This window comes from Brienomyrus brachyistius, chromosome 18 (genome assembly GCF_023856365.1).
Source record: "Brienomyrus brachyistius isolate T26 chromosome 18, BBRACH_0.4, whole genome shotgun sequence".
NCBI classification, from domain to species: Eukaryota; Metazoa; Chordata; class Actinopteri; order Osteoglossiformes; family Mormyridae; genus Brienomyrus; species Brienomyrus brachyistius.
Window position 1 is genome coordinate 13,853,807 of NC_064550.1, and position 23,581 is coordinate 13,877,387.

At 43.2% G+C, this 23,581-nt stretch overlaps 3 protein-coding genes and 1 long non-coding RNA gene across 5 annotated transcripts; 1 reads left to right on the forward strand and 3 right to left on the reverse strand.

Annotated features, from left to right (window-relative positions):
• Positions 1-8,333: 8,333 nt before the first annotated feature.
• LOC125713152 (kelch-like protein 10) lies at positions 8,334-9,986 on the reverse strand. Its single transcript, XM_048984084.1, has 4 exons — positions 9,914-9,986; positions 9,244-9,393; positions 8,781-9,141; positions 8,334-8,693 (listed from the first exon to the last, which is right to left on the reverse strand). The coding sequence occupies exons 1-3, from the start codon at positions 9,959-9,961 to the stop codon at positions 8,836-8,838; spliced, it is 504 nt and encodes a 167-aa protein (XP_048840041.1). The 5' UTR covers positions 9,962-9,986; the 3' UTR covers positions 8,334-8,693; positions 8,781-8,835.
• A 1,681-nt stretch (positions 9,987-11,667) lies between these two features.
• On the forward strand, positions 11,668-15,009 carry LOC125713155 (uncharacterized). 2 transcript variants are annotated; one of them, XR_007383488.1, is made up of 2 exons: positions 11,668-13,589; positions 13,869-15,009. It is a non-coding gene; the product is annotated as an uncharacterized LOC125713155 (long non-coding RNA). The 2 variants fall into 2 exon arrangements; XR_007383489.1 differs by having other exon boundaries at positions 14,514-15,009.
• Positions 15,010-17,307: 2,298 nt separating this feature from the next.
• Positions 17,308-19,050, reverse strand: LOC125713235 (kelch-like protein 10; the record flags this gene model as incomplete). Its single annotated transcript, XM_048984213.1, has 4 exons — positions 18,999-19,050; positions 18,843-18,934; positions 18,086-18,235; positions 17,308-17,469 (listed from the first exon to the last, which is right to left on the reverse strand). Coding segments are annotated over exons 1-4 (456 nt in total), but the record flags the coding sequence as incomplete, so codon positions are not given.
• Positions 19,051-19,854: 804 nt separating this feature from the next.
• LOC125713151 (kelch-like protein 10) lies at positions 19,855-21,010 on the reverse strand (the record flags this gene model as incomplete). The annotated part of the gene is made up of 2 exons (XM_048984083.1): positions 20,853-21,010; positions 19,855-20,323 (listed from the first exon to the last, which is right to left on the reverse strand). Coding segments are annotated over exons 1-2 (627 nt in total), but the record flags the coding sequence as incomplete, so codon positions are not given.
• Positions 21,011-23,581: the final 2,571 nt, after the last annotated feature.

The window sequence follows — 23,581 nt, forward strand, 5'->3', positions numbered from 1 at the left end:
AGACAAAGCGAGCTACTGAGTATGTAACATAATCAATTTCAAGGGGAAAATGAGGGTAACCACAGTCAGACGCCCTCCTATTAACCTACCTTTCCATTCAGGGTGGTGGCACTGGCATCCTGTCGCTCCTCATGCATGGGCTGGATAATAGTCCATTCGTTGGCTTCTTGGTCATATCACTCGATTATGATTAGAGGCGAGAAGCGTAAATGGCCACCCATTACATAGATGGAACCATTAATTACGGCCACGCTAACATTTCAGTGGCACCAGTGCATCGGTGCCATGTGCTACCATGTCCGTGCGACGGGGTCAAATCTGCGTAGTGTTGGTGAAATTGTGGCCATCAAAACCCCCAAAACAATACCCAAAGCCATTTAAACACACACTGCCATGGGCGGACTGGCGAGTCTCCTGCCCCTGCGTTACATCGACCCAGTGGTCGGCCAGGGTGTCATAGGCTTCAATCCAATTGGTTTTGCGGAAATTCTAGCCACCAATGGCCAATAAGATGTCAGCGGGCAGGCGTGGGCGGATCAGTGGCCTTTATTTTTTTTATATATATATTCCCTCCACCACCCCCCCTCTGCGGAGGACTACTTTATTTCTATTTATTTATTTATTTTTATTTATTTCCTCAAGAGAGGGAGAGAGAGGGGGACAGAAGGACGAAAACGGAGAAGAAGGGAAATAGAGAGAGAGCGAGGGAAAAGAGAAAAAAAAAAGAAGAAAGAAAACCACAGATAATCTGCTTCAATACCTGCTGATGAGAGAAAACAACAACCAACATCTGTACGAGTCACAATGAGCATGTTAAGGAGCAACAGCCGATCAAGACAGTGTGTGTCTGTGAGAACCTGTTTGTACCCCTGTGTGCACACCTGTGTATGTGAGCGCGCTGGTGTTCAAAAGGTCTCTCCATGTAAATGTCTAGTAGTATGTATGGGGAGCCACAGCCCCATCCCTCAGGACATGAAGCAGACACGGAGGAGGCCCGGACCCCAGACAGCCAGAGGCCCCCCAGGGCATGGGAGCCCCCGGAGGACCACCGCAGGGAGAATAGCATCCCTCACCCAGAAAAGGGCAGAGGAGAGCTCCGGAGGGAGGCCATCCGGCAGCCACAGTGCAGGAGCCCCAGGGGGCCGTGGCGGCAAGCCCGCAGGCTACACCAGCGGCCGGCCCCACCAGGGCAGACCAGGCCCTGGGCCCAGAGATCCAAGGGCCCCCCCAGCAAGGGCCCGACAGAGCCAGGAGGGCCAGATCCCGCCAGGCAACCGCCGAGGGCGAGCCAGCACCCACCCGAGCACCCAGCCCTGGACATCGAGAACCACCAACGCACCAGTGGCCAGGTGCCCCATCCACCAGCAGGGAGTGTGGCGGGGGGGAATAGAGCCCGAGATGTTATTTCAGGTGGAGTCTAGAACCCAACCTGACACATGCGTATAGACAAACAGGCACACACATATACAAGCATACGTTCCCACCCTCATGCACACATAAACAAATATTTACACATTCACCCAACATAGAGACACACAGAAATGAACGCTGTACACACACTCTCACTCCCCGTATATACTCTCTGTGCACCCCATTTTTTTCCTCTGCCGAGGAAACCGGAAGACCACCCTGGACCCCGCAGCAGCCGGGAAGCGCACCAGCCCAGACCCCGACCAGACGGCCAGATCAGTGACCTTTCAAAGTCAGATCGTGGACTTTTATCGTCGAGATCATGTATGATCTTCAATACATCAGTGATAATTGGCCTGCACGCCGCATTGGCCTTCACTAGATCGTTGGCTTTGACGATCTTCATAAAGTACTCCGGATCCATACGAGCCATACGAATCTACACAGGAAACAAAAATGAGAGAATTCCCATGGGTTCCTTAGTGCTTTCTGTGAATCTCTGGAGATGAGCAATTCCTAACATTAAGGGTACAACAGTAAGTGCAAATTTTAATTTCTTTAGCTGAAGCCATTTACATAGAAAGTCTCAGATGTGTCAGCTAACACTTATTTCATGTAAGACATTTGAGTGTTTTGTTTTCCATTATTTGTTACACTCTCCCAGGTGTAATACCTGGAAGCCTTGGTTGTAGACTTATGGGACATGGAAATGGAGGTTCAGTCTCTAGCTACAGTAATAAGGACTTCACTCAATGAGCATTCTATTGTTATATACACAAGTCAATGAGAACATAGTATAACTATACTCACCTTGGGCAACAGAGCTGAAATGTGGGCCTCTCGGGTGGCAGGCTCGTGCTCGATCCACCGGATGATGTCGTCAAACACCGCATCCTCTTCTCTGACATTCAGCTCATCCTGCTCTATGATGTCAGAAAGTTGTTCCAGGGTGAGTTCTGGGAACTCGTTTGAGGTGATGGCAACCTCCTTGAAGTTTTTCAGGATGAAGTCGAATGCAGACTGGCGCAGCTCATTGAGGCAGTAGACATCTCCGATCTTCAGAAGCCCAACACAGTTGTCGAGGCAGAGCTGCTCATGCAGAAAGTCGCTGCAGCGCTGTATGATGCCCAGGATACTCAGCCGATCAGCAGCTGCCAGGAGGTTCTCCACATTCTCAGCCGTGACGAGCACAGAGTACGTGTAGGTGTATTCCATGATCTGCTGCATCGTATCTGGGGAAATGCCTGGGAACTGGTACTCCCGCTTTCCCGAATCCTTCCAGTCACCGGTGAACAGAGCCCTGAAAACAATCCAGATGTGAGTCAGAATCAGCTTTTTGGCTGATCACACAAGGAATTTGTCTCCAGTTTGTTGTCACTCTCAGTGAACTTAAACAGGAGACATACAAAAAATAAAAAACAGGACCACAACGGGACTCATTTAATAATTTTGGGTTTCCTAACTCTTCTGATCCAGGGACCCCCAAATGAATATCGACCAGAGCTAAGGACCCCCTGCCACAGATGATCACATAGGTACTTAAGAAGTAGGGTCAGGAAGGGCTTTAATCTTATCTTTCCAGCAGTGGCTCCCTAAAAATATTTTTCACTTAGACTAGAGGGCAGGTCCCCCGGAATATTATTTTTGCCACTGATTGACGTGGTCCACTTTTTGTAATATTTTTACACAGCTATTATATGCCAAAAGTTAAGGTGGTACCTTTAATAACTGTAGCTCAGAAATATTTTTGCTAACCCCGTAGTATACTAATATAACACAATAATTGTCATGACCTGTGCGTCCAACCCTTGTATGTGCTCAGGATGAACCTGCTCTCATCTGTGAAAAGCTCAGGGTGCCAGTGGCAGACCTGCAAATTCTGGTATTCTATGGCAAATGCCAATCGAGCTCTATGGTGCTGGGCAGTGAGCACAGGGCCCACTAGAGGACGTTGGGCCCTCAAGCCACCCTCATGAAGTCTGTCTCTAACCAAACAATCAGAAACATTCACACCAGTGGCCTGATGGAGGTCATTTTCTAGGGCTTCAGCAGTGTTCATCCTGTTCCTCCTTGCACAAAGGAGCCAATACCGGTTCTGCTGATGGGTTAAGGACCTTCTACGGCCCTGTCCAGCTCTCCTTAAGTATCTTCCTGTCTCCTGGAATGTCCTCCATGCCCTTGAGACTGTGCTGGGAGACACAGCAAATCTTCTGGCAATGGCACATATTGATGCGCCATCCTGGAGGAGTTGGACTACCTGTGCAACCTCTGTAGGGTCCAGGTATCGCCTCATGCTACTAGTAGTGACACTGACCGTCACCAAATGCAAAACTAGTGAAAAAACCGTCAGAAAAGATGAGGAGGGGAAAATGCCAGTGGCCTCCACCTGTTAAACCATTCCTGTTTTAGGGGTCGTCCCATTGTTGCCCCTCTAGTTCACCTGTTCATAATTTCATTAACACCAAAGCAGCTGAAACTGATTAACCACCCCCTCCGCTACTTAACTGACCAGATCAATATCTCAGTTGTTTAATAGACTTGATGCTATACTCTAATTAAAAAGTGTTCCTTAAATTTTTTTGAACAATGTATAATTGTAGCATCTCTTCCCTTGTCTTAAACTCCACACACCTAGAGTTGTAACCTAGCATCCTATTGGCCTTTTTTATTGCTTCCCCACACTGACATGGAAGCATCAACATACACACCGAGATCTTTCTAATAACCAGCTACCTTTATTTCAGTGGAACCCATAATATATCTGTACTTTTATATTTCTGCTCCCTGTATGGATTACCTTACATTTATCTATGTTAAATTCCATCTGCCAGGTATCCACCCAGTCGCTAATTAAATCCAGATCCCGTTGTAGCCTCTCCGCTGCTAGATCAGTACCTGCTACACCACCCACCCTGGTGTCATCTGCAAATGTAACCAGTTTACTGTATGTATTGGTGTCAATATCATTAATGTAAATTAGGAACAGTAGTGGTCCTAAAATTTAACCCTACGGTACCCCACTATGAACGCAGGCCCACTGTCATGCCCGGCTCGTACGATCGTCGTGTGTGCCACCCCCCTGATTATCCACGTGTGCTTCCCCAATCATGCCCAGCTGTATCTTGTTGTTTCACCATGTCTTTTGTCTATATCAGTCCACATCTTGCCCTGTCCGATGTCCGTCATTGATGTTAGTGCTGTTATGTCCTGTTCTGCCCATAGCCGTCTTTCCCCTAATAAAACCCCAGTTTTCCCCGTATTCTACCTCCCTGCTTCGTCCTTCCCTGCCTCCTTCCTGCCAGCCTGCCCGTCCGCACCCGCAAACTCTGACACCCACAATATAATAATATCGTGTACAGTACATACTGTAATCAGTCCAGAGGTAACATCACTTCTCCAAATTCAAGTTGCCGGCTATGTTTACTGTAGGTCCCAGGGGAAGGGGTTGCACTAAACCAGTATTTCAATGGATTACGAAAAACCTTAGTGCAGGGGTGCCCAAAGTGGGGCCCGCGGGCCAAGGTTGGCCCGCCGTACTATTTAGATTGGCCCGCCAATGGATATCTAAAATTTTAAATTATTACTGTACTAAAATTTGTTTCAAAAACTCTTAAAGCACGAATCCCAGTGTAGCTATCAGTGCGTTTATTTTTAGTGTATGTTGACCTAACTAATATATATTATACAGTCCTCACTCATGGTGCTTTGATTACATTTGAAATATCTAAGACTAAAATTGAAATACAAGCAACTATAAGGGTAATGTAGAGTATATCTGTCACGGGCGACCGCGGGCAGAGCGGCGATCGTGAGGGCAAGCGGGGAATCAGGAAGCAGGCAGGCAGGATTCGGGGCAAACGGGGATTTAATCAAAGGTTTTCGGGGAACAGGGAACATCGGACACTGACTGACATCAATGACGGACGAAGGACTCAGGTAAGACACGGACTGAAATACACAGGACTGAGCAAATGAACTAGATACAGCTAGGTACAATCGGGAGAAAACACGTGGGTAATCAGGGGGCGTGGCACACAGGAGGAGTGGACGAGCCGGGCATGACAATATCTGTGCACATATGTACATTTCCACACTTCATAAATAGTCATATTTTAACAATTTGCAAAAAGTCCCATGAGTCTTTGTTGCCGCCATACGGGATCAAACCAGTTTGTGGCGGGTCACCACCAGGCTGCTAGCTTAAGCCACTATCAACATGGAGCGGCATCGTCAGTGGCACACAGACAAAAGACATTTTAAAAAATGCTGGGAGGAAGAATATTTTTTCACTGACATAAATGCTAAAGCGGTCTGCCTTATTTGTAACCAGTCTGTTGCTGTACTAAAGGAGTATAACATTCGTCGTCATTATGAGACGAAGCACGCAGCATTTTCGCAATTCAAAGGTGATGCGCGAAAGAACAAGACCAGGGAGCTGCTGGCTAAACTTCACAGGCAACAAGGGACTCTTACACGGCCCTCGACAGCCCAGGACAGCGCGACACGGGCCAGCTTTGAGATTACTGCGCTAATTGCCCGGACTGGGAGATCATTTTCAACGGGTGACTTTGTTAAGGAGTGTCTGTCCATAGCTGCGACAATCATGTGCCCGTCACAGGCAAAAACTTTCTCCCAGATCAGCCTCTCACGAAATACTGTGACACGTCGTATTGAAGAAATGTCTCGAGACATTAAGGAGCAATTTAAAGCAAAGGCTGCTGGATTTGTCGCCTTTTCTTTGGCGTGTGATGAAAGCACGGACATTTCGGACTCTGCACAACTTTTGGTTTTCATACGGCGAGTAAATGAAAACATGGAAATAACTCAGGAGCTGGCTGGATTTGAGACACTGCGCAGCACAACAAAAAGTGAGGATTTGTTTGCAGCCGTTGAGCGAGTGTTGGATACGAACGGGCTGAGCTGGGAAAAATTGGTTGGGATAACAACTGATGGAGCACCTGCCATGGCTGGGAGGAAAACAGGCCTTGCCACACTAATTTCCCAGAAGTTTTCCCAATGTGGAGGTAAGGTGGCAAAATACCACTGCATCCTGCACCAAGAGCAACTATGTGCCAGATCAGTTGGTATGGGAGACGTGGTGCGTGACGTGATTAAAATCATAAACTGCATACGATCAAAAGCGCTCTCACACCGCCAGTTCAGAGCTCTTCTAGAGGAGGTTGATTCACAATACAAGGATGTGCTTTACCACCAAGAGGTGAGGTGGCTGAGCCGCGGGAAAGTCCTCAAAAGATTTTTTGAGGTGCGCCATGTCATCGCGGAGTTTCTGACAAGCAAGAACAGTGACACTCAAGTCCCCACAGATGAAAAATGGTTTTGTGACGTGGCTTTTATGGTGGACATCACTGACCTGCTCAACACCCTGAATATTCAGCTTCAAGGGAAGGATCAGATCATCACTGAGCTGTTTGACCACATAACGGCCTTCAGGTCGAAGCTGCAGCTACTCTGTCGACATCTGTCAGCAGGTAGGTTAATACATTGTACACACACAGAGACACACATACACATTCAGTTTTAATGGTGATAATGTCTATCATACTGTATTTTATGCCGTAAATAAGTCCCGGCCTTGTTAACTGTGTTGTGGAGGGACAGCGCTGTCCATGGTTCTTAAACTTGATTGACAGGCAGACATGCGCTTTGTTTGTCTTTTGGAGCTTGCATATTTTTTGTGATTGTAAAAATGCTTATGATTTAATCAAGTGATAATGGAGAGGAAAGGTGGCAGCATGTACCTGCACCTCACATGATAAAAGTGCAGTTACTGGGATTGATATTATGTGGAATATGTTAGTAAGTGCATTTACTAACATATCCATATTCCACTGTTGTGCAGTTAAAAAGTATTGTTAAAAAGTATTATAATAAAATTGTAAGGCTAACTCTTTCAAAGTACATAAAACAACATTTATGTTGCAATATTTATTATTATTTGACGACTTAGCAGCTCTTTCACTTCTTCCCAGGAAACCTTGCACACTTCCCTAGTCTGAGAGAGGTCAACCTGGTGAAGCAGAGACTGCCTGAATATGCAGCACTTCTCCGACACTTGGAGCAGGACTTTGCGTTGCGCTTTGAGGACTTTAGGGAAAGTAGAGGTGACATGGAGCTGTTTTCTCAACCCTTCACCATAAGTGTGGACTCAGTGCCTGATCACATTCAGATGCAGCTAATTGAGTTTCAGTGTGATTCTGAGCTAAAGAATAAATTCATGTCACTACACCTGAAAGACTTCTACACACATGTCTCATCTGAAAGGTACCCAGACATTAGGAAACATGCACAGGTCATGTTAGCTTTGTTTGGCAGCACTTACATCTGTGAACAGACTTTTAGTGTAATGAACCTTAACAAGTCCAGGCTCAGAAGCACTCTGACTGACCCACACCTACAGGACATCCTCACCCTCTCAGTGAGTCAGCTGCAACCTAATATTGATAGGCTGATAAACGCCAAAGAACAGCTTCATGTTTCTCACTAGTGGTGCAATTATATTGTTCCTACTGTTGTTGTTGTGTTGCTGTTGGACATGCACTCTTTGACATTTTGCACTATATGTGATTACAAAAGTTTAGACGTGTTCTAAATGCCTATATATGACTTATTTGTCATATTTTGTTTATGTTATTTACACAGAAAGGAAGGTTAGATAACTGTTTGATAAATAAAACTACTTTACTTTACTATTAGTGTTTGTATTTTGTGTAAAATATTACATTTGGCCCGCGGTCCTCCGATAGATTTTCATTTTGGCCCACTAAGGGAAAATGTTTGGGCACCCCTGCCTTAGTGCTTAATTAGTAATCACCGATGGTTGCAGCGGAATTTCTGAAGAGAACCGTCAAACGAGAACAACGTTTATCCAAAATGGGAAATTTATGACGCTTTCACAAACTACATAATATGAAAAAGAAAACTTTATTTTAAGTATGCAATGTCAGGAGAAGATTCAGCTCCCATCTCCAGCAGAGCTTCTCCCATGTCCTGGAGGACGCAGGGGACTGACTAGTACGAATGGGCCTTGTTCCATGCCTCCATTGTGGAGGCGGCTGACTGGAGCTGTGGCCTGTTGTGGCAGCAATCCCCGAACCCGCTGGTGGACAGCGTTGATGAAATGTTGGAATGCGGCTTCGGCAGTCGTCGAGGTAAAAACTCAGGTGTGGGAGGAGTTTAGCGAGGCCATGGAAAATTACTTCCGGACAGCTTTGTCTTCAAAGACCTCGATCCCACCAACACACCTTCCAATGAGGAAGCAGAGTCTGGGGAAAAAAAGAGGTGTCTATATAAACTCAATGTATGTTATAGGGAAAGAATTCGGGGTGGGGGGTGTAAATGAGGTTACGTACTGGGCATGCTGTTGTGGGCAGATGGGTTTCTCTCCTCCTTGGCGGCCATTAGGGACTAACGAGGTGAAGCGTATTCTATGATGCGGGGGTGCGCAGGCACTACGCAGCAGCTGAAATGCTGTCTGGCTCTGCTCATGTCCTGCGCACGATACCAGCTGCCTGTCCCCGCATCATAGCACTCCACCTTGTTAGTTACCCCAAACCCATCGTGGCCGCCCATCACAAATAGGAGGTCGTCCACCACTGCGATGCCAAAATCACTGCGCGGTGTGGACATGGGGGCCACAGCATGCCAGCGGTTTGTGGTAGGGTCATAGACCTCCATGGTCTGCAGGTGATCAGGCCTGTTGATACCGCCCACCTGAGAGATGCCAAAGATTCATTATCACTTGCTTGCCAAAAGGATGGGCAAACATCAACTTTCCCAAAGTCCCAAGATTTGACACAGAAAGGAATCACTCACCGCATATATCTTCCCTTTATATGCCGTGACTCCAAGGCTGTGACGGGGAGTGCTCATTGGAGTGATCAAGCTCCATTCGTTAGTGAGGGGGTCAAAGTACTCCACTGTAGATAGGCTCTCTGTTCCATTGTGGCCCCCACAGATGTATATCTATGAAAACCAATTTAACTGTGAAGACCGTTATACTGTATATGACTGGGGTTTGGAGGTTACAGATAAAGTTCATTGTGACTCAAAAATAAAAGTATATGCTATGCATAGTGTATGACAGGGTTCCCCAGTCCCGTTCCTGGAGGAACACAGTTTGCAAATTTCCCTTCTCAAACACACCATAATCAGCTAATTTTCAGGTTTAGTATGGCTGTTTGAAAAGGGAAATCTGCAAAGAGTTTTGGATTCTGCTCCCCCAGGAACAGAATAAAGGAAACCTGACATGGGAACACCATTTCATCTATCTCACAAGTCTTGGAGTTGACACCACAGCACTACCCAATGTGCCACTAATGGAGACCAATAATGCATTTATCCAAATACTTAAATGTATTGAACATAGTAATTGTGGATTAAAATCAGCAATCTGAAGAGAAAGAGAACTCATGACTGTGTAAAATACTCAATTTCAAGGGGAAAATGAGGGTAAACACAGTCAGACGCCCTCCCATTACCCTACCTTGCCATTCAGGGTGGTGGCGCTGGCATCGTTTCTCCTCTCATTCATGTGCTCGATCTGGGTCCATTCATTGGTTATTGGGTTGTAGCACTCTACAATGTTGAGGGGCCTGAAACCAATATGGCCACCCATGGCGTAGATGAGCCCATCGAGCACGACCACACTAACATTACATCGATGCCAGTGCATGGGGGCCATCTGCTGCCATGCTCGTGTGATCGGGTCGTATCTGCGCACGGTATTGATGAAATTTTGCCCATCAAACCCCCCAATGCAGTACACAAACCCATCATGGTACACCGTGCCATGACCAGCTAGGTTGCTCTGCTCCTCCTGCGTGATATCCACCCAGCGGTCGGCCCGTGTGTCATATGCATCAATGCAGTTTGTCGTGCGCATGTTCCATCCACCAACAGCCAGCAAAATGTCAGAGGGCAAGCGCGGGCGGATCAGTGGGTTCTCAAAATCAGAGAATGGACTTTCATCGTGAAGATCATAGATGACCTTCATGACATCAGTGATAATTGGCCTGCACGCCGCATTGGCCTTCACCAGATCGTTGGCTTTGACGATCTTCATAAAGTACTCCGGATCCATACGAGCCATCCGAATCTACACATGAAACAAGAATGAGAGAATTCCCATGAGTTCCTTAGTGCTTTCTGTGAATCTCTGGAGATGAGCAATTCCTAACATTAAGGATACAGCAGTAAGTGCAAATTTTTATTTCTTTAGCTGAAGCCATTTACTTTGAAAGTCTCAGATGTGTCAGCTAACACTTATTTCATGTAAGACATTTGAGTGTTTTGTTTTCCATTATTTGTTACACTCTCCTCCCAGATGTAATACCTGGAAGCCTTGGTTGTAGACTTATGGGACATGGAAATGGAGGTTCAGTCTCTAGCTACAGTAATAAGGACTTCACTCAATGAGCATTCTATTGTTATATACACAAGTCAATGAGAACATAGTATAACTATACTCACCTTCGGCAACAGAGCTGAAATGTGGGCCTCTTGGGTGGCAGGCTCGTGCTCGATCCACCGGAGGATGGCCTCAAACACCACATCCTCTTCTCTGACATTCAGCTCATCCTGCTCGATGATGTCAGAAAGTTGTTCAAGACTTAGTTCTGGGAACTCGTTTGAGCTGATGGCAACCTCCTTAAAGTTTTTCAAGATGAAGTTGAATGCAGACTGGTGCAGCTCGTTTACGCAGTAGACATCGGCGATTTTAAGAAGGCCAATGCAGTTGTTGAGGCAGAGCTGCTCATGCAGGAAATCATAGCAGCGCTGCACGATGCCCAAGACACTGAGATAATCAGCCGCAACCAAAAAGCGTAATGTTCCTAATAGAGTGGCTGATCTGTCCTGAAATCGTAAAACTGAAAAGTTTTCAAACACAGTATGTATATTATATAACATGTTGGATAAATAGATGTAATTTATTGGTGACTTCGTGTACATTGAAGTTTCTGCCTTTTAAACAACTATAAAGTAATGTTGTTTGTTATATAAAAAATGTACATTTAAATGTATGAAACAAAAAATGTATACACACACACATTACATTTTCGTTAGCTGTAAAATACAGTGAAGTGAAATCTCCATTATTTGCGTTGCAATATTCCACCACTAGGGGGCAATTTTGGACGAAGGAATCTCTTTAATGGCTGTTATAGGCCATAAGGTGAAGCAGCTTTTCGTTTCATTCCGTTCCTATATATGGGGCACTACATTCTTTTTACTCCAATAAAAGGATCAATTGGTATAGAATGAAAAAATAAAAGTTCTCCATGTGTAATCCAGCAGTTATTTTTTTACAAGTGTATAAAGTTGGCAATAGTCCCATCCTCGCGTAATCATTTTTTAAAGGTGAGAGATGCGGCTTCGCGTCACGTGCTTGCCGCTAGACCAATGAGATGGCATAACGTCGGAACGACATGTAAACATGGTCTAAGATGGCAGCGCCCTTGTCACTATCGAGTAGCGAAGAGGATGAAATTATTGTCAGACCTCCACCAAAAGTCAGTAAAAGGGTTTATAAAAAATGCTATATGCATCTCACGTCCATAAAAAAAGAAGAAACGAAGGATTTTACACGCACACGGTGGGATACATTTAGAAACTGCATCAAACGGTGGCTTGACTTGCAGGGTGAGAGTCAGAAAATAGCAGAAACATACAAACATTGTCTAGAAATCGAGTTTGACCGTGTGCCCGAAGACGCAGGGTTTCACTCCACTTGCTACCGGCGTTTTATTGACAAAAAGCGCTTGGATGTGGCCGAGAAACGAGTTTCACGGTGCCCTGAAGCTGGTGATGATCATAACACAGACCAGTCTGTGTCATCGGGAAATAGTATTTCGTCAACGTATAGCCCAAAAAAAAAACTTAGGTCCAGTACCGGACTGCCGATAGCTTGTTTGGGTCCTGTACTTCCTGCTTTGTGCATAATTTGCAAGAAAACGGACAAGTACATCACTGTGGCAGGCAAACGCCAGAAGGACAATCTTTCACAAGCGGAGACGCTGTCGGCAGGTATAAAGCACACGTTTGAACTTAAAGTTATATGTCATATACTGAGAACCATAACTAACTTTCAAATACATCAATATTTACATTACATGTACATTATAATGTTTATAGTGCAGTCAGTTTTTGCATACACATATGCATGAACAGTGAGAACTGTTATGTTTTTTTAAATACATATTTATTACAGGCCAGTTGCTCAAAGCAGCTGAGATGAAGGAAGACACTAGCATTCTTGTGCATATTAAAGACAAAGACTGTGTGTCTTTGGAAGTACGATATCACAAGTCCTGTTACAGACAGTACACCAGGTTCTTGACAAAGTCTACTAGATTCCATGCTGAATCCTTTTGACTCACACCAAGATGGCATTGTGTCTTAGCTCTGGAATAGTTGCAGCTAAAGAAATTATGATGGATTTGCTCACAGCTTCAGAAAAGGGGGAAAATGCTGTTCAGGAATTTATGGACCAAAGACTGCTATCACCATCAGTTGACGTATTTGCTCCCATCAAAAAACTAAAACTAAAGACATTCAGTGATCAAGCCAAGACAAATAAGAAATCTGCAGCAGGCAAGGAAGTAATTCTACGTGCAGATAAGAAGCTTTTCTCCAGACGGCTCGTCATAGGTCAAAGAAGAAAGATATACTTGAGGGAAATTCTCTCCTACTCCTTGGGAACTGTGTCATATCCTTTATCAAGTGCTGATGGTTCTCTTGGAAAAACAAACAAATCAGCTCTCATGGATGTTCTGGAAACCAAAGGTGGAGACTGTTTAGTTGACAGAGTACCAGTAAATGGAGCTATACTTTTTGATGGCATGGCAGTCATTCAAGCCATTCAGTCCATACCAAGTACCTTCGGGGAGCTTGCTGACACTATATTATAGTACTTAGTCAAGCTTGCTCTCAAGCACAACTGTATATGGATAGATTTTGTGATAGACAAGTATCCAGAAATTAGTATTAAAAATGTAGAATGATCACGCAGAGCTGTTGGTGGCACACAACAGGTAAAAATTTATGGACGGGATCAAAAGACACAACACAATGGAAGAAGTTTCTGTCGGATGGGACAAACAAAGAAGCACTGGCAGAATTCCTCTATGTAATGTGGCGAGACGCTGATCTTACAATTTTAGGTAAGGACTTATATTTATACATAACACATGGAGACCTGTGTCACTGCATGGCTGTAACAGAGGGTTTACAAACTGTCAGTGCTGTTGAAAATCTGAAATGTGATCATGAGGAATGTGACACCAGGTTGTTTTTCATGCAAAACATGCTGCACAGGAACACCAAACTGTAGTCATCAAGAGCCCTGATACTGATGCGGCATTACTAGTGACTAGTGACCAACTAGTGATTGCATTAAGTCTGCAGCCAGATTTACCATGCAGATTGTATTTTTTCACTAGGGTTGGCAACAAAACGAGGATCATTGACTTATGTAAGGTGTCATCAGCTCTCTGCAACAGTGAATGTTTGGCACTTATTTGGATCCATACCTTCTCAGGCTGTGACTCTACAAATGCCTTTTATGGCAAGGGGAAAAAAGTCATTTTCTGTTGCTTGTGAGAAAGAGGAATACTTGACTGCATTTAGAAATCTGGGTAGCAGTTTTAATTTGGACCAGTCTACCTTTGAAGTGCTTTGCAAATATGTCTGTCACCTATATGGCCAATCATGTGCTAAAAGTCTGAACGATGCACGATACAAAGCATTCTGCATGGCATCATCAGCTTTGCCAGAACGATCCATGCCTCCGACAAGTGATGCTTTGTACCAACACTGCAAAAGGGCAAACTACCAAGCAGCCATAATGAGACATTCTCTGAAAGGTAAAATGTGTGCCCCTTCACCTGTTGGCAATGGATGGCACCTCGAGGATGGGGAGTTAAGTGACGTGGATGACTAGAAATCCAGCCCTTGATAGTGTGTTGCAGGTTGTCCACTGCAGTTGCAAGTAAGGCAAATGTGAGACTGGAAGATGCTCCTGTATGTCTGCAAATCTGTCCTGTACAGATTTATGCCGCTGTCTCAATTGTACAAATGTTTTCCAGGAAACAGAGGAAAGAGCTACATGTGAAGATGGTTCTGATGAAAGTGATAAGGATAGTAGTGATGAGTAAAGGTGATCTGTGTCACAGGTTACTTGGATTTGAGCTGTAATGAAGCAGCTGTAAAATGTTTAATATTTGTCGTTATTGAAAAATTAGTGCAGTAGTCCAGCATTTCAAGTCATTTTAGCCAACTTGGACCAAAAACTGTTTTTGTCTTTAATTTTGTGTGATTCCTAAGTGCCTACTGAACATTTTAATGAATAAAACATAACAAAAATGTTTAAGTTTCAATTTGTTCTTCAGTTTTATTTGGTGCCAATCGGTGAAGTTGAAGTGCATTATAAAAAAAAATGCATTATTTCATGGTCTTCCTTCAAAATTGAGTTGATTAATGCACAAATACTTGTCTCAGATATGTAGCTACATGTATAAATGTGGATTTGACATATATTTTGTTTTGATTAAATGCGTATTAATAAAGTTACAGGCCAAACTAGCAGCATGAGATTTTCGTTTTTTGTAAATTCCTAATTATACACATTTTTGCATCCTGACAAAAAAACTGCAGTATTTTTTGTGGAGAACTTTTAACATAGAAGCCATAAGACTGTTGTTTATCCAGAAATTCATTAAAAAAGTAGTGCCCAGACGTGGGAACGAAAAGTGATTTCTAGCCACTTTTTCTAGGTTCACCTTATGGCCTATTACCAACAGAAATGTTTGCTGCTACAGTATTCAGCTTTCTGGGTGTCCTGCAAAAAGAACTAGATGACTACAAGTAGGTATGGAATGCACACTGCCCATCTGACAAACCAGAAGCCACTTTTTGAAATGTAAATTTTATTATTGAAACATTTTGTTGGATTGCACTCTAGGTTTAATGGAAGAAACTGTGGATTCCATGTATCTCCTGAAAATCTTCGTAGTCTTTGTGGAGACAATGATCTTCAAATTCACTTTGAGGTCTTGCAGAGACAAAATGAACTTGCTCCACCAGTCAGCTGGGTTACTGCCATGGAGAATTATATTGCATTCAAAAGTGTATTAGGTCTATAAGGTAATTCTGCTAACAAATTGTACAAAGCTCTCAAAATTATTTTGGTTTTCAGACAACAAATAACATTTTTTCCAGCCTTTGTTCTCCAAATAAGACATTTATTTAAACGTTGTATACAAAAATAAATTAAGCATGTTCAACAAGAACACTTTGGCCATTATACATATTGCTGTGTATAGAGCCATTAAACTGCCCCCTTAAAGCTTTTTACTGCCAAACAAAGCTGTCAGGTCAAAAATCACACTGTTAAAAATGAAGTATAAAAGAATACAAAAATAACTTCTAACAACTTATAACACTTATTCAATAAGATTATAGAACAACATAATCATTACATTGCAATTCAATCACCAGAGGTGGCGTGGAGTACAATAATTAACAGCTTGGCTTCAGGGAATGCCAAACCCTTCAGGGAATCCCAGTGTTATTTAACTGTCCCATTCTGTGTCCCTTCCCTGTTTGGCCAGTAGGTGTCATTGGTCATCTCGTCCCACGTGTTGTCAGTCTTTCTTGTCCTCCCCTGTTGTCAGTCTGTAGCGTTTCCCTTGTTCCCTGCCAGCCACTTGTTGAGCACGTGGTTACCTGTAATTTCAATTCATTAACTTACTGTTTGCCATAGGCTTTTAAATACATTATAAATAATTTAAAAAAATAACATAACAAGAGATAATACTATGAATTTCCTCACTGATTAATTGTGTTGTGGGTTGGAACTCAGTATGGAGTCCCCACAAAGATACAGATACCTTATATGTGTGTGTGTGTGTGTGTGTGTGTGTGTAGCAGGGCCGTAGCACATCTTCTTCTTTGTGTTCAGGAATTGCTTCTTGTAGGTTAAGTTAGAATGGTTTTCACAGTTCTTTGGTCTGGAGATCAGGCTGATTAATCACAGTTGATTTTTGTGGACAATCAACCATATACATATGTACATATATATGTGTGTGTGTGTGTACAGTAGTGTGCAAAAAATCATAAGCAGTCAAAAGAAATTGTGTGATGTCACGATTGTTACGGTTTGTAGCAGCTAATCACTGCTGTTAATAGCAGCTAATAGCTGCTGTCTGTAGCAGCTAAACTACTGTTAATATAACTGCTAATAACATAACAATTTTCCCGTTTTTTGTGTAATAAAGTATATAATGTAGTAATGTGGTGTGTTTTTGATTCAAATATGTTAGTATGGTATTGGCAAGATATTATTGTATCAGCCTTTATTACATTAAGGGGGAAAATTAGCACATTATTGGCAGTTATTACATTAACGGTAGGTATCATATGTGCCCTTGAGAGGTAAAGTGGGCTATCCCACATGTCAGTCAAAAATGACTGTCCAATATTAATTATTGAGGGTCTATCTATCTTTTAAATATACTGAGATCTGTGCTACCTATGATACATATCAATTGTAGGGTATAGACACACTGATTTTTTTTTTTTTTAATTCAACTTTGGAGCTCATTTTCTCAAAACTTTGTTTTTGTGGGATAGCCCACTTTACCTCTCAAGGGCACATGTTATATAGGTCTAATGTACGAAGCATTAACGTTAGACATGATAAGCTGGTTACCCACCAGGCAGGCAGATGGGGGCAGGTGGGCGAGGTGCAGCGTACTGTACGAAGCGGGGGTGCGCAGGCACTGTGCAGCAGCTGAAGCTCCTCTTAGGTGCAATCATGTCCTGCGCACGGCACCAGCTGCCTTTCACTGCATTGAAACATTCCACTTTTGCAGTTACTTTGAAGCCATCGGAGCCTCCCATCGCAAACAGCAAGCCGTCCACCACTGCGATGCCGAAATAGCTTCTTTGTTGTCTCATGGGAGGCCCAGCGTGCCACTGGTTAATTGCAGGGTCATAGACCTCCATAGTCCGCACTGGATGAGCCCCGTTGGTACCGCCCACCTGCGAGACACCAATGGTAAGTGATCACTCGGGTACCAAACGGATAAGTAAATATCAGCTTTCTCGAAGTCAGGAACTCTTAAGGAATTATCGCCCTATAATAGCAGGCTGCACAGAACCTCCCATTGTCTATATAGGACACAAGCTTATAACTAATTTGTGTTCAACATACATGTCAACATAACTGCAGTGAAAAAAAGGGAATTTGGGCAACAGAAAACCTGTACAATTCAGCGAAAACTGTCAACCATCAAAAAAATACTTCTTATGATCATATATTTTGCATTTATTATAATTTTTATTAGTACTAAAAATAATACTTGTAGTCAGACACTGAAAAAACAAACAAACAGAGCAATTACGTCTGGAACTACAGAATATAACTGTAATCAAAAATCTAAGCTTTACTAAGCGTATTCGTTTATAACCCAGATATGCAGGGAGCATATGTGTATTGAGATGGGCCTTCCCAGCAGGTCATTTCATCCACTGAATTCTTTTGTTTGATTTAAGCGCATTACAATTTGTGACACAGCAGCAGTGACAAAAAATGAGTCTCAGATAAATCTTGAGATTTGACTCCTTTGTTTCAGAGTACAAGAAAGGAATCACTCACCGCATAGATGTTTCCCTGATATGCCGCTACTCCAAGGCCACGTCGGCGAGTGCGCATGGGAGCGATCAAGGTCCATTCGCCCGTGAGTGGATCATAGCACTCCGCAGTGGAAGTGGTCTGAGCTCCATTGCTACCCCCACAAATGTATATCTAGGAAAGATGGTTCACAAGTGATGTGTGTTATGCTGTACATGATTGGAGATGGAGATCTAGAAAGCGTAAATGTACATTTAGCTAATGGATGTTTAATCCATCCACCTTCCATAAAAGTCTATTCAGTACAGGGTGGTGGTGAACCTGGAGCCTACCACAGGAAGCACATGGGCATTGGTAGGGAATTTACAGTTAGTTGTGATCATTTCCCTTGTGAACCGCAGCTTAATCAGATAATTATTAAGTTCACTAGGTTTGTTTGAATAGGGAAATCTGCAAATTGTTTAGGATTCTGACCCTCCAGGACTGGAATTGGGTAAAGCTCCTACGTTAACACCAGTTATTGTATCTCACAAGTCTTGGGCTGTGGGCAAAATTGCAAAAACACAGAGCTGGACACCACAGCACTGCCCAATGTGCCACTAATGCAGAGCGACAATGCAAGGTCATTTATGTTTTATCTAAACACTGACGTTTACTGAATAAACAATTATGGATTGAAATCAACCATTTGAAGACAAAGCGAGCTACTGAGTATGTAACATAATCAATTTCAAGGGGAAAATGATGGTAACCACAGTCAGACGCCCTCCTATTAACCTACCTTTCCATTCAGGGTGGTGGCACTGGCATCCTGTCGCTCCTCATGCATGGGCTGGATGATGGTCCATTCGTTGGCATTTGGGTCATATCGCTCTACGATATTCAGAGGCGACACATCTAAACGGCCACCCATTACATAGATGAAGCCGTTACTTACGGCCACACTGACACAACAGCGGCGCCAGTGCATAGGGGCCATGTGCTGCCATGTCCGTGCGACGGGGTCAAATCTGAGCACAGCATCGGTGAAATTATGGCCATCATAACCCCCAAAACAATACATGAAGCCATTTAAACACACACTGCCATGGCCGGACTGGCGAGTCTCCTGCCCCTGTGTTATATCCACCCAGCGGTCGGCCCGGGTGTCATAGGCTTCAATCCAGTTTGTCGTGCGCATGTTCCATCCACCAACAGCCAGCAAAATGTCAGAGGGCAAGCGCGGGCGGATCAGTGGGTTCTCAAAATCAGATCGTGGACGTTCATCATGAAGATCATAGATGACCTTCAGTACATCAGTGATGATTGGCCTGCACGCCACATTGGCCTTCACTAGATCGTTGGCTTTGACGATTTTCATGAAGTATTCCGGATCCATACGAGCCATCCGAATCTACACAGGAAACAATGAGAGAATGAGAGAATTCCCATGAGTTCCTTAGTGCTTTCTGTGAATCTCTGGAGATGAGCAATTCCTAACATTAAGGATACAGCAGTAAGTGCAAATTTTAATTTCTTTAGCTGAAGCCATTTACTTTGAAAGTCTCAGATGTGTCAGCTAACACTTGTTTAATGTAAGACATCTGAGTGTTTTGTTTTCCATTATTTGTTACACTCTCCTCCCAGGTGTAATACCTGGAAGCCTTGGTTGTACACTTATGGGACATGGAAATGGAGGTTCAGTCTTTAGCTACAGTAATAAGGACTTCACTCAATGAGCATTCTATTGTTATATACGCAAGTCAATGAGAACATAGTATAACTATACTCACATTGGGCAACAGAGCTGAAATGTGGGCCTCTCGGGTGGCAGGCTCGTGTTTGATCCACCGGAGGATGGCCTCAAACACCACATCCTCTTCTCTGACATTAAGCTCATCCTGCTCGATGATGTCAGAAAGTTGTTCAAGACTTAGTTCTGGGAACTCATTTGAGCTGATGGCAACCTCCTTGAAGTTTTTCAAGATTAAGTTGAATGCAGACTGGTGCAGCTCGTTTACGCAGTAGACATCGGCGATTTTAAGAAGGCCAATGCAGTTGTTGAGGCAGAGCTGCTCATGCAGGAAATCACAGCAGCGCTGCACGATGCCCAAGACACTGAGATAATCAGCAGCTGCCAGGAGGTTCTCCACATTCTCAGCTGTGATGACCACAGAGTATGTGTAGGCATACTCTATGACCTGCCTCAGTGTTTCTGGGGAAATGCCTGGGAGTTGGTACTCCCGCTTTCCTGAATCACTCCAGTCACTGGCGAACAGAGCCCTGAAACACAATCCAGAAGTGACTCATCTAATAAATATCGGTTTTGCAGGCAAAGTTAAATAAGGGGTTTTCTAAATCTTCTGAACCAGGGACCCCCAAATGGAAATTAAGCAGAGATAAGGACCCCCTGCTACAGATGATCTCATAGGCATTTAAGAACTAGGGGCCTGGGGCTTTAATTCTTATTTTTCCAACAGTAGCTCCCCCTTTAATATATTTTACTTGGGCTGGTGGGCAAGTCCCCCGGAATACTTTGTTTTGCCTGTTTGACATGGTCCCCTTTTTATATATTTATACCATTATTATTATTATTATTATTATTATATAGTAAAAGTTAAGGTGGTACACTTATCAGAAATGTTTCATGATCAGCACTGACCTACATTAATATAATTTAATATAATGTATATTAATATAAACTTTCTGTCATCCTAGAGCCTTATTGCCAAGGAGAAGTCATTGCTAACGAGAGATAAAAACTGACTCCTTGCTGTTTTCGCATCTTCATATATGGGTCACAGCTACTTACTGGAAGTAGGAGCTACAGCCACACAGAATTACTCTATGGGCGTTGAATTGAACACCGTCGGTGATGAGGACCACGTCACAAAGCTGTCCTGCCAGCCGAAGCTTGTTAAACACTTCGAACGCCGGGGACATCAGTACTCGCTCCATGTCGTGTGCCATCATAATTCAAAAATGTGGATATCTCGTCTCTCTCTCCTTTTTATATCACTCGAAATGACGTGTACATACGTTCTAAGACGCAAAAACCGCACTTTGCGTCACAGTTTCCTAAGATACCGTAATGTTTATTTTTAAATCTATATTTGAGACTCGAAATGGATTGGGGGGCGGGGGGGGGGTATATTCTACGCACAATCAGCTGTACAAGAAGAACAAGTGAAATGTTTTTAACATCACTTTTGGAAAATGTATACCGTGCTTATCTTAGAATTTAAGTTTTGTATTATGTAAGAATAGTCAAATCACGAATTCCCGAAATAAAATAAATAAATAAATAAATGTTTTCATATTTTTTCTCCTCCGCTACGTTTCTAAAAATGAAAAACAAAAAAGGTCCTTTACATGTCTGTCAGGAACGAGGTTTAAGTTCGCATCGTATTCCCTAGTTTCCACTTTAGACATAAGTCATTGAGCAACAAATGTCCACAGGACATTATTTTATGGGCTAAATCTGGTCGGCCCGTTGTGGCAATTATTTGGAACAAGAATAGTCCTTGAAAATTGGGCTGGGCGGTCCGTCTGTTTTGGTCAACATTTAGCACAAGGCGGACGTATTTATCGGACCGCATATATCCCCAATACGGTCATGAAAACAAATTGCAGCAAGTGTGGAATTATCCCAATGATTATTGTGCTGTGTACACTTCACCCAAATCCTGAACGCTATTGAATATAATCGATTATGTATTATAGAGCAGTTATGTTAATCAAGGTACAGTGTGCAATATCACTCCATGAGCTATTGACCATTTTCCTGTTTTATGATCTTTTCTTGAGAAATCGTTTTTTATTTTATTTTTTGTAATTCCTCACTTCTGCCGACTAACTCCTCCACGTTTAATATATTTTCGTGCAGGTTTTTAAGTTTGTTTTCCTGCAGCTTCACGGCACCCATCGTTCTTGCGCACCCACACAGATGGACGAGTTAAGCTAGAAGTGGATGGGAGTAGTGGCAGGACAGATATTCCGAGGGCGCCCATTAAACGATGTAAGTAATTATTATTTATCGTTAGAATTCTCACTTAACACAGAATGTTGTCTTTGGCTGAAGTTTAAACAGTCGAGCTGAATTGTGGGAAGATAAGCTGAAGCTGTTCGCGTCCGCAGCAAATGCTCGCGCCATGACTAGCTAAAATGGTGAATGGATTTGGCGACATTTTCCGTTTGAATCGAGTACAGAGACGTAGGTGATGTTTTGTTTGTGGCCCTGCTTTTACAATGCACGTGTAGCAAAGTGAAGTTGGGATCTGCTTGCGTCTTTTGCAGCTAACATCACACTCGATATAGCCGCAGTTTATTGTGGAATCGCCATTTTGGGTGTACACAACGCAAGAGCGCACGAGTGTTTATATAAAACAATTCCACTCTGGCTGAGTTTTCTTCTTCTTATTATTTTTCATGCTATACTATATACAAACTTTTTACTTGTACATCTTAGGATATAGTTCATTGTGACAATATAAATGGTAGGAGAGAACTACAACAGCAACGACTGTGGGTTGGGGCTGGGTAGGGGATAACGTTTTCATAGTTGGGATTAGGGTTTTGCCCATAGACATGAATGCAGAGTCCCCATAAAGACATCTAGCACATCTTCTTCTTTGTGTTCTGGAATTGCTTCTTGTAGGTTAAGTTAGAATGGTTTTCACTGTTCTTTGGTCTGGAGAACTGGCTGATTAATCACAGTTGAGTTTTGTGGGCAATCAACCATATGAATATGTACATATATGTGTGTGTGTGTGTGTGTACAGTAGTGTGCAAAAAATCATAAGCAGTCAAAAGAAATTGTGTGATTGTTAGGGTCTGTAGCAGCTAATCACTGCTGTTAATAGCAGCTACTATAAACTACTGTTAATATAACTGCTAATAACATAACAATTTTCCCGTTTTTTTTTTTGTGTAATAAAGCCTATAATGTAATAATGTGATACGTTTTTGATTCAAATATGTTAGTATGATATTGGTAAGTTATTACTGTATCAGCCTTTATTATATTAAGGGAGAAAATTAGCACATTATTGGCAGTTATTACATTAACGGTAGACATCATATTATATATGTCTAATGCAGGGGCGCTGCTAAGGATTTTGGGTCCCATGAAAGGAATCTTGACAGGGCCCCCCACACAGTTTATTGGGGGCTTCTCTGGGCCCCCTCTCAGTCATGGGCCCCGAGAATCGTCATCGTTTACCCCCCCTTTACAGCGCCCCTGGTCTAATGCACGAAGCATTAACGTTAGATATGCTTGTACCACAACTTATTAGGCAAGAGAGAAGTTCTATTGCCCATTTTCATTGCAAACCAGCTTAACATTTACAGGATAATTAATTGCAAGTTCCGATGTAGGCTGCCATTCACACACACAACTGGAAATAATAAAATGCCTGGACAGAGCAGATACAGCCATTGTAGCCTTCGCTCCTGTCTGCTGCTGTATGCAAATCTCACTGAACCATTAAAGCTGGAGCAGAAGTGATGTCTCCGACTAATTGCTGGTTGTTAGAGAAGTAC

Excerpts from the sequence above, each read along its gene's own strand:
- LOC125713152 (XM_048984084.1), bottom strand. The coding sequence starts at position 9,961 with ATGAATGAGAGGAGAAACGATGCCAGCGCCACCACCCTGAATGGCAAG. Across the intron at positions 9,394-9,913 it reads CCACCACCCTGAATGGCAAG|ATATACATCTGTGGGGGCCA; the intron begins GTAGGGTAATGG and ends TGGTTTTCATAG. Across the intron at positions 9,142-9,243 it reads ATAAAGGGAAGATATATGCG|GTGGGCGGTATCAACAGGCC; the intron begins GTGAGTGATTCC and ends GGCATCTCTCAG.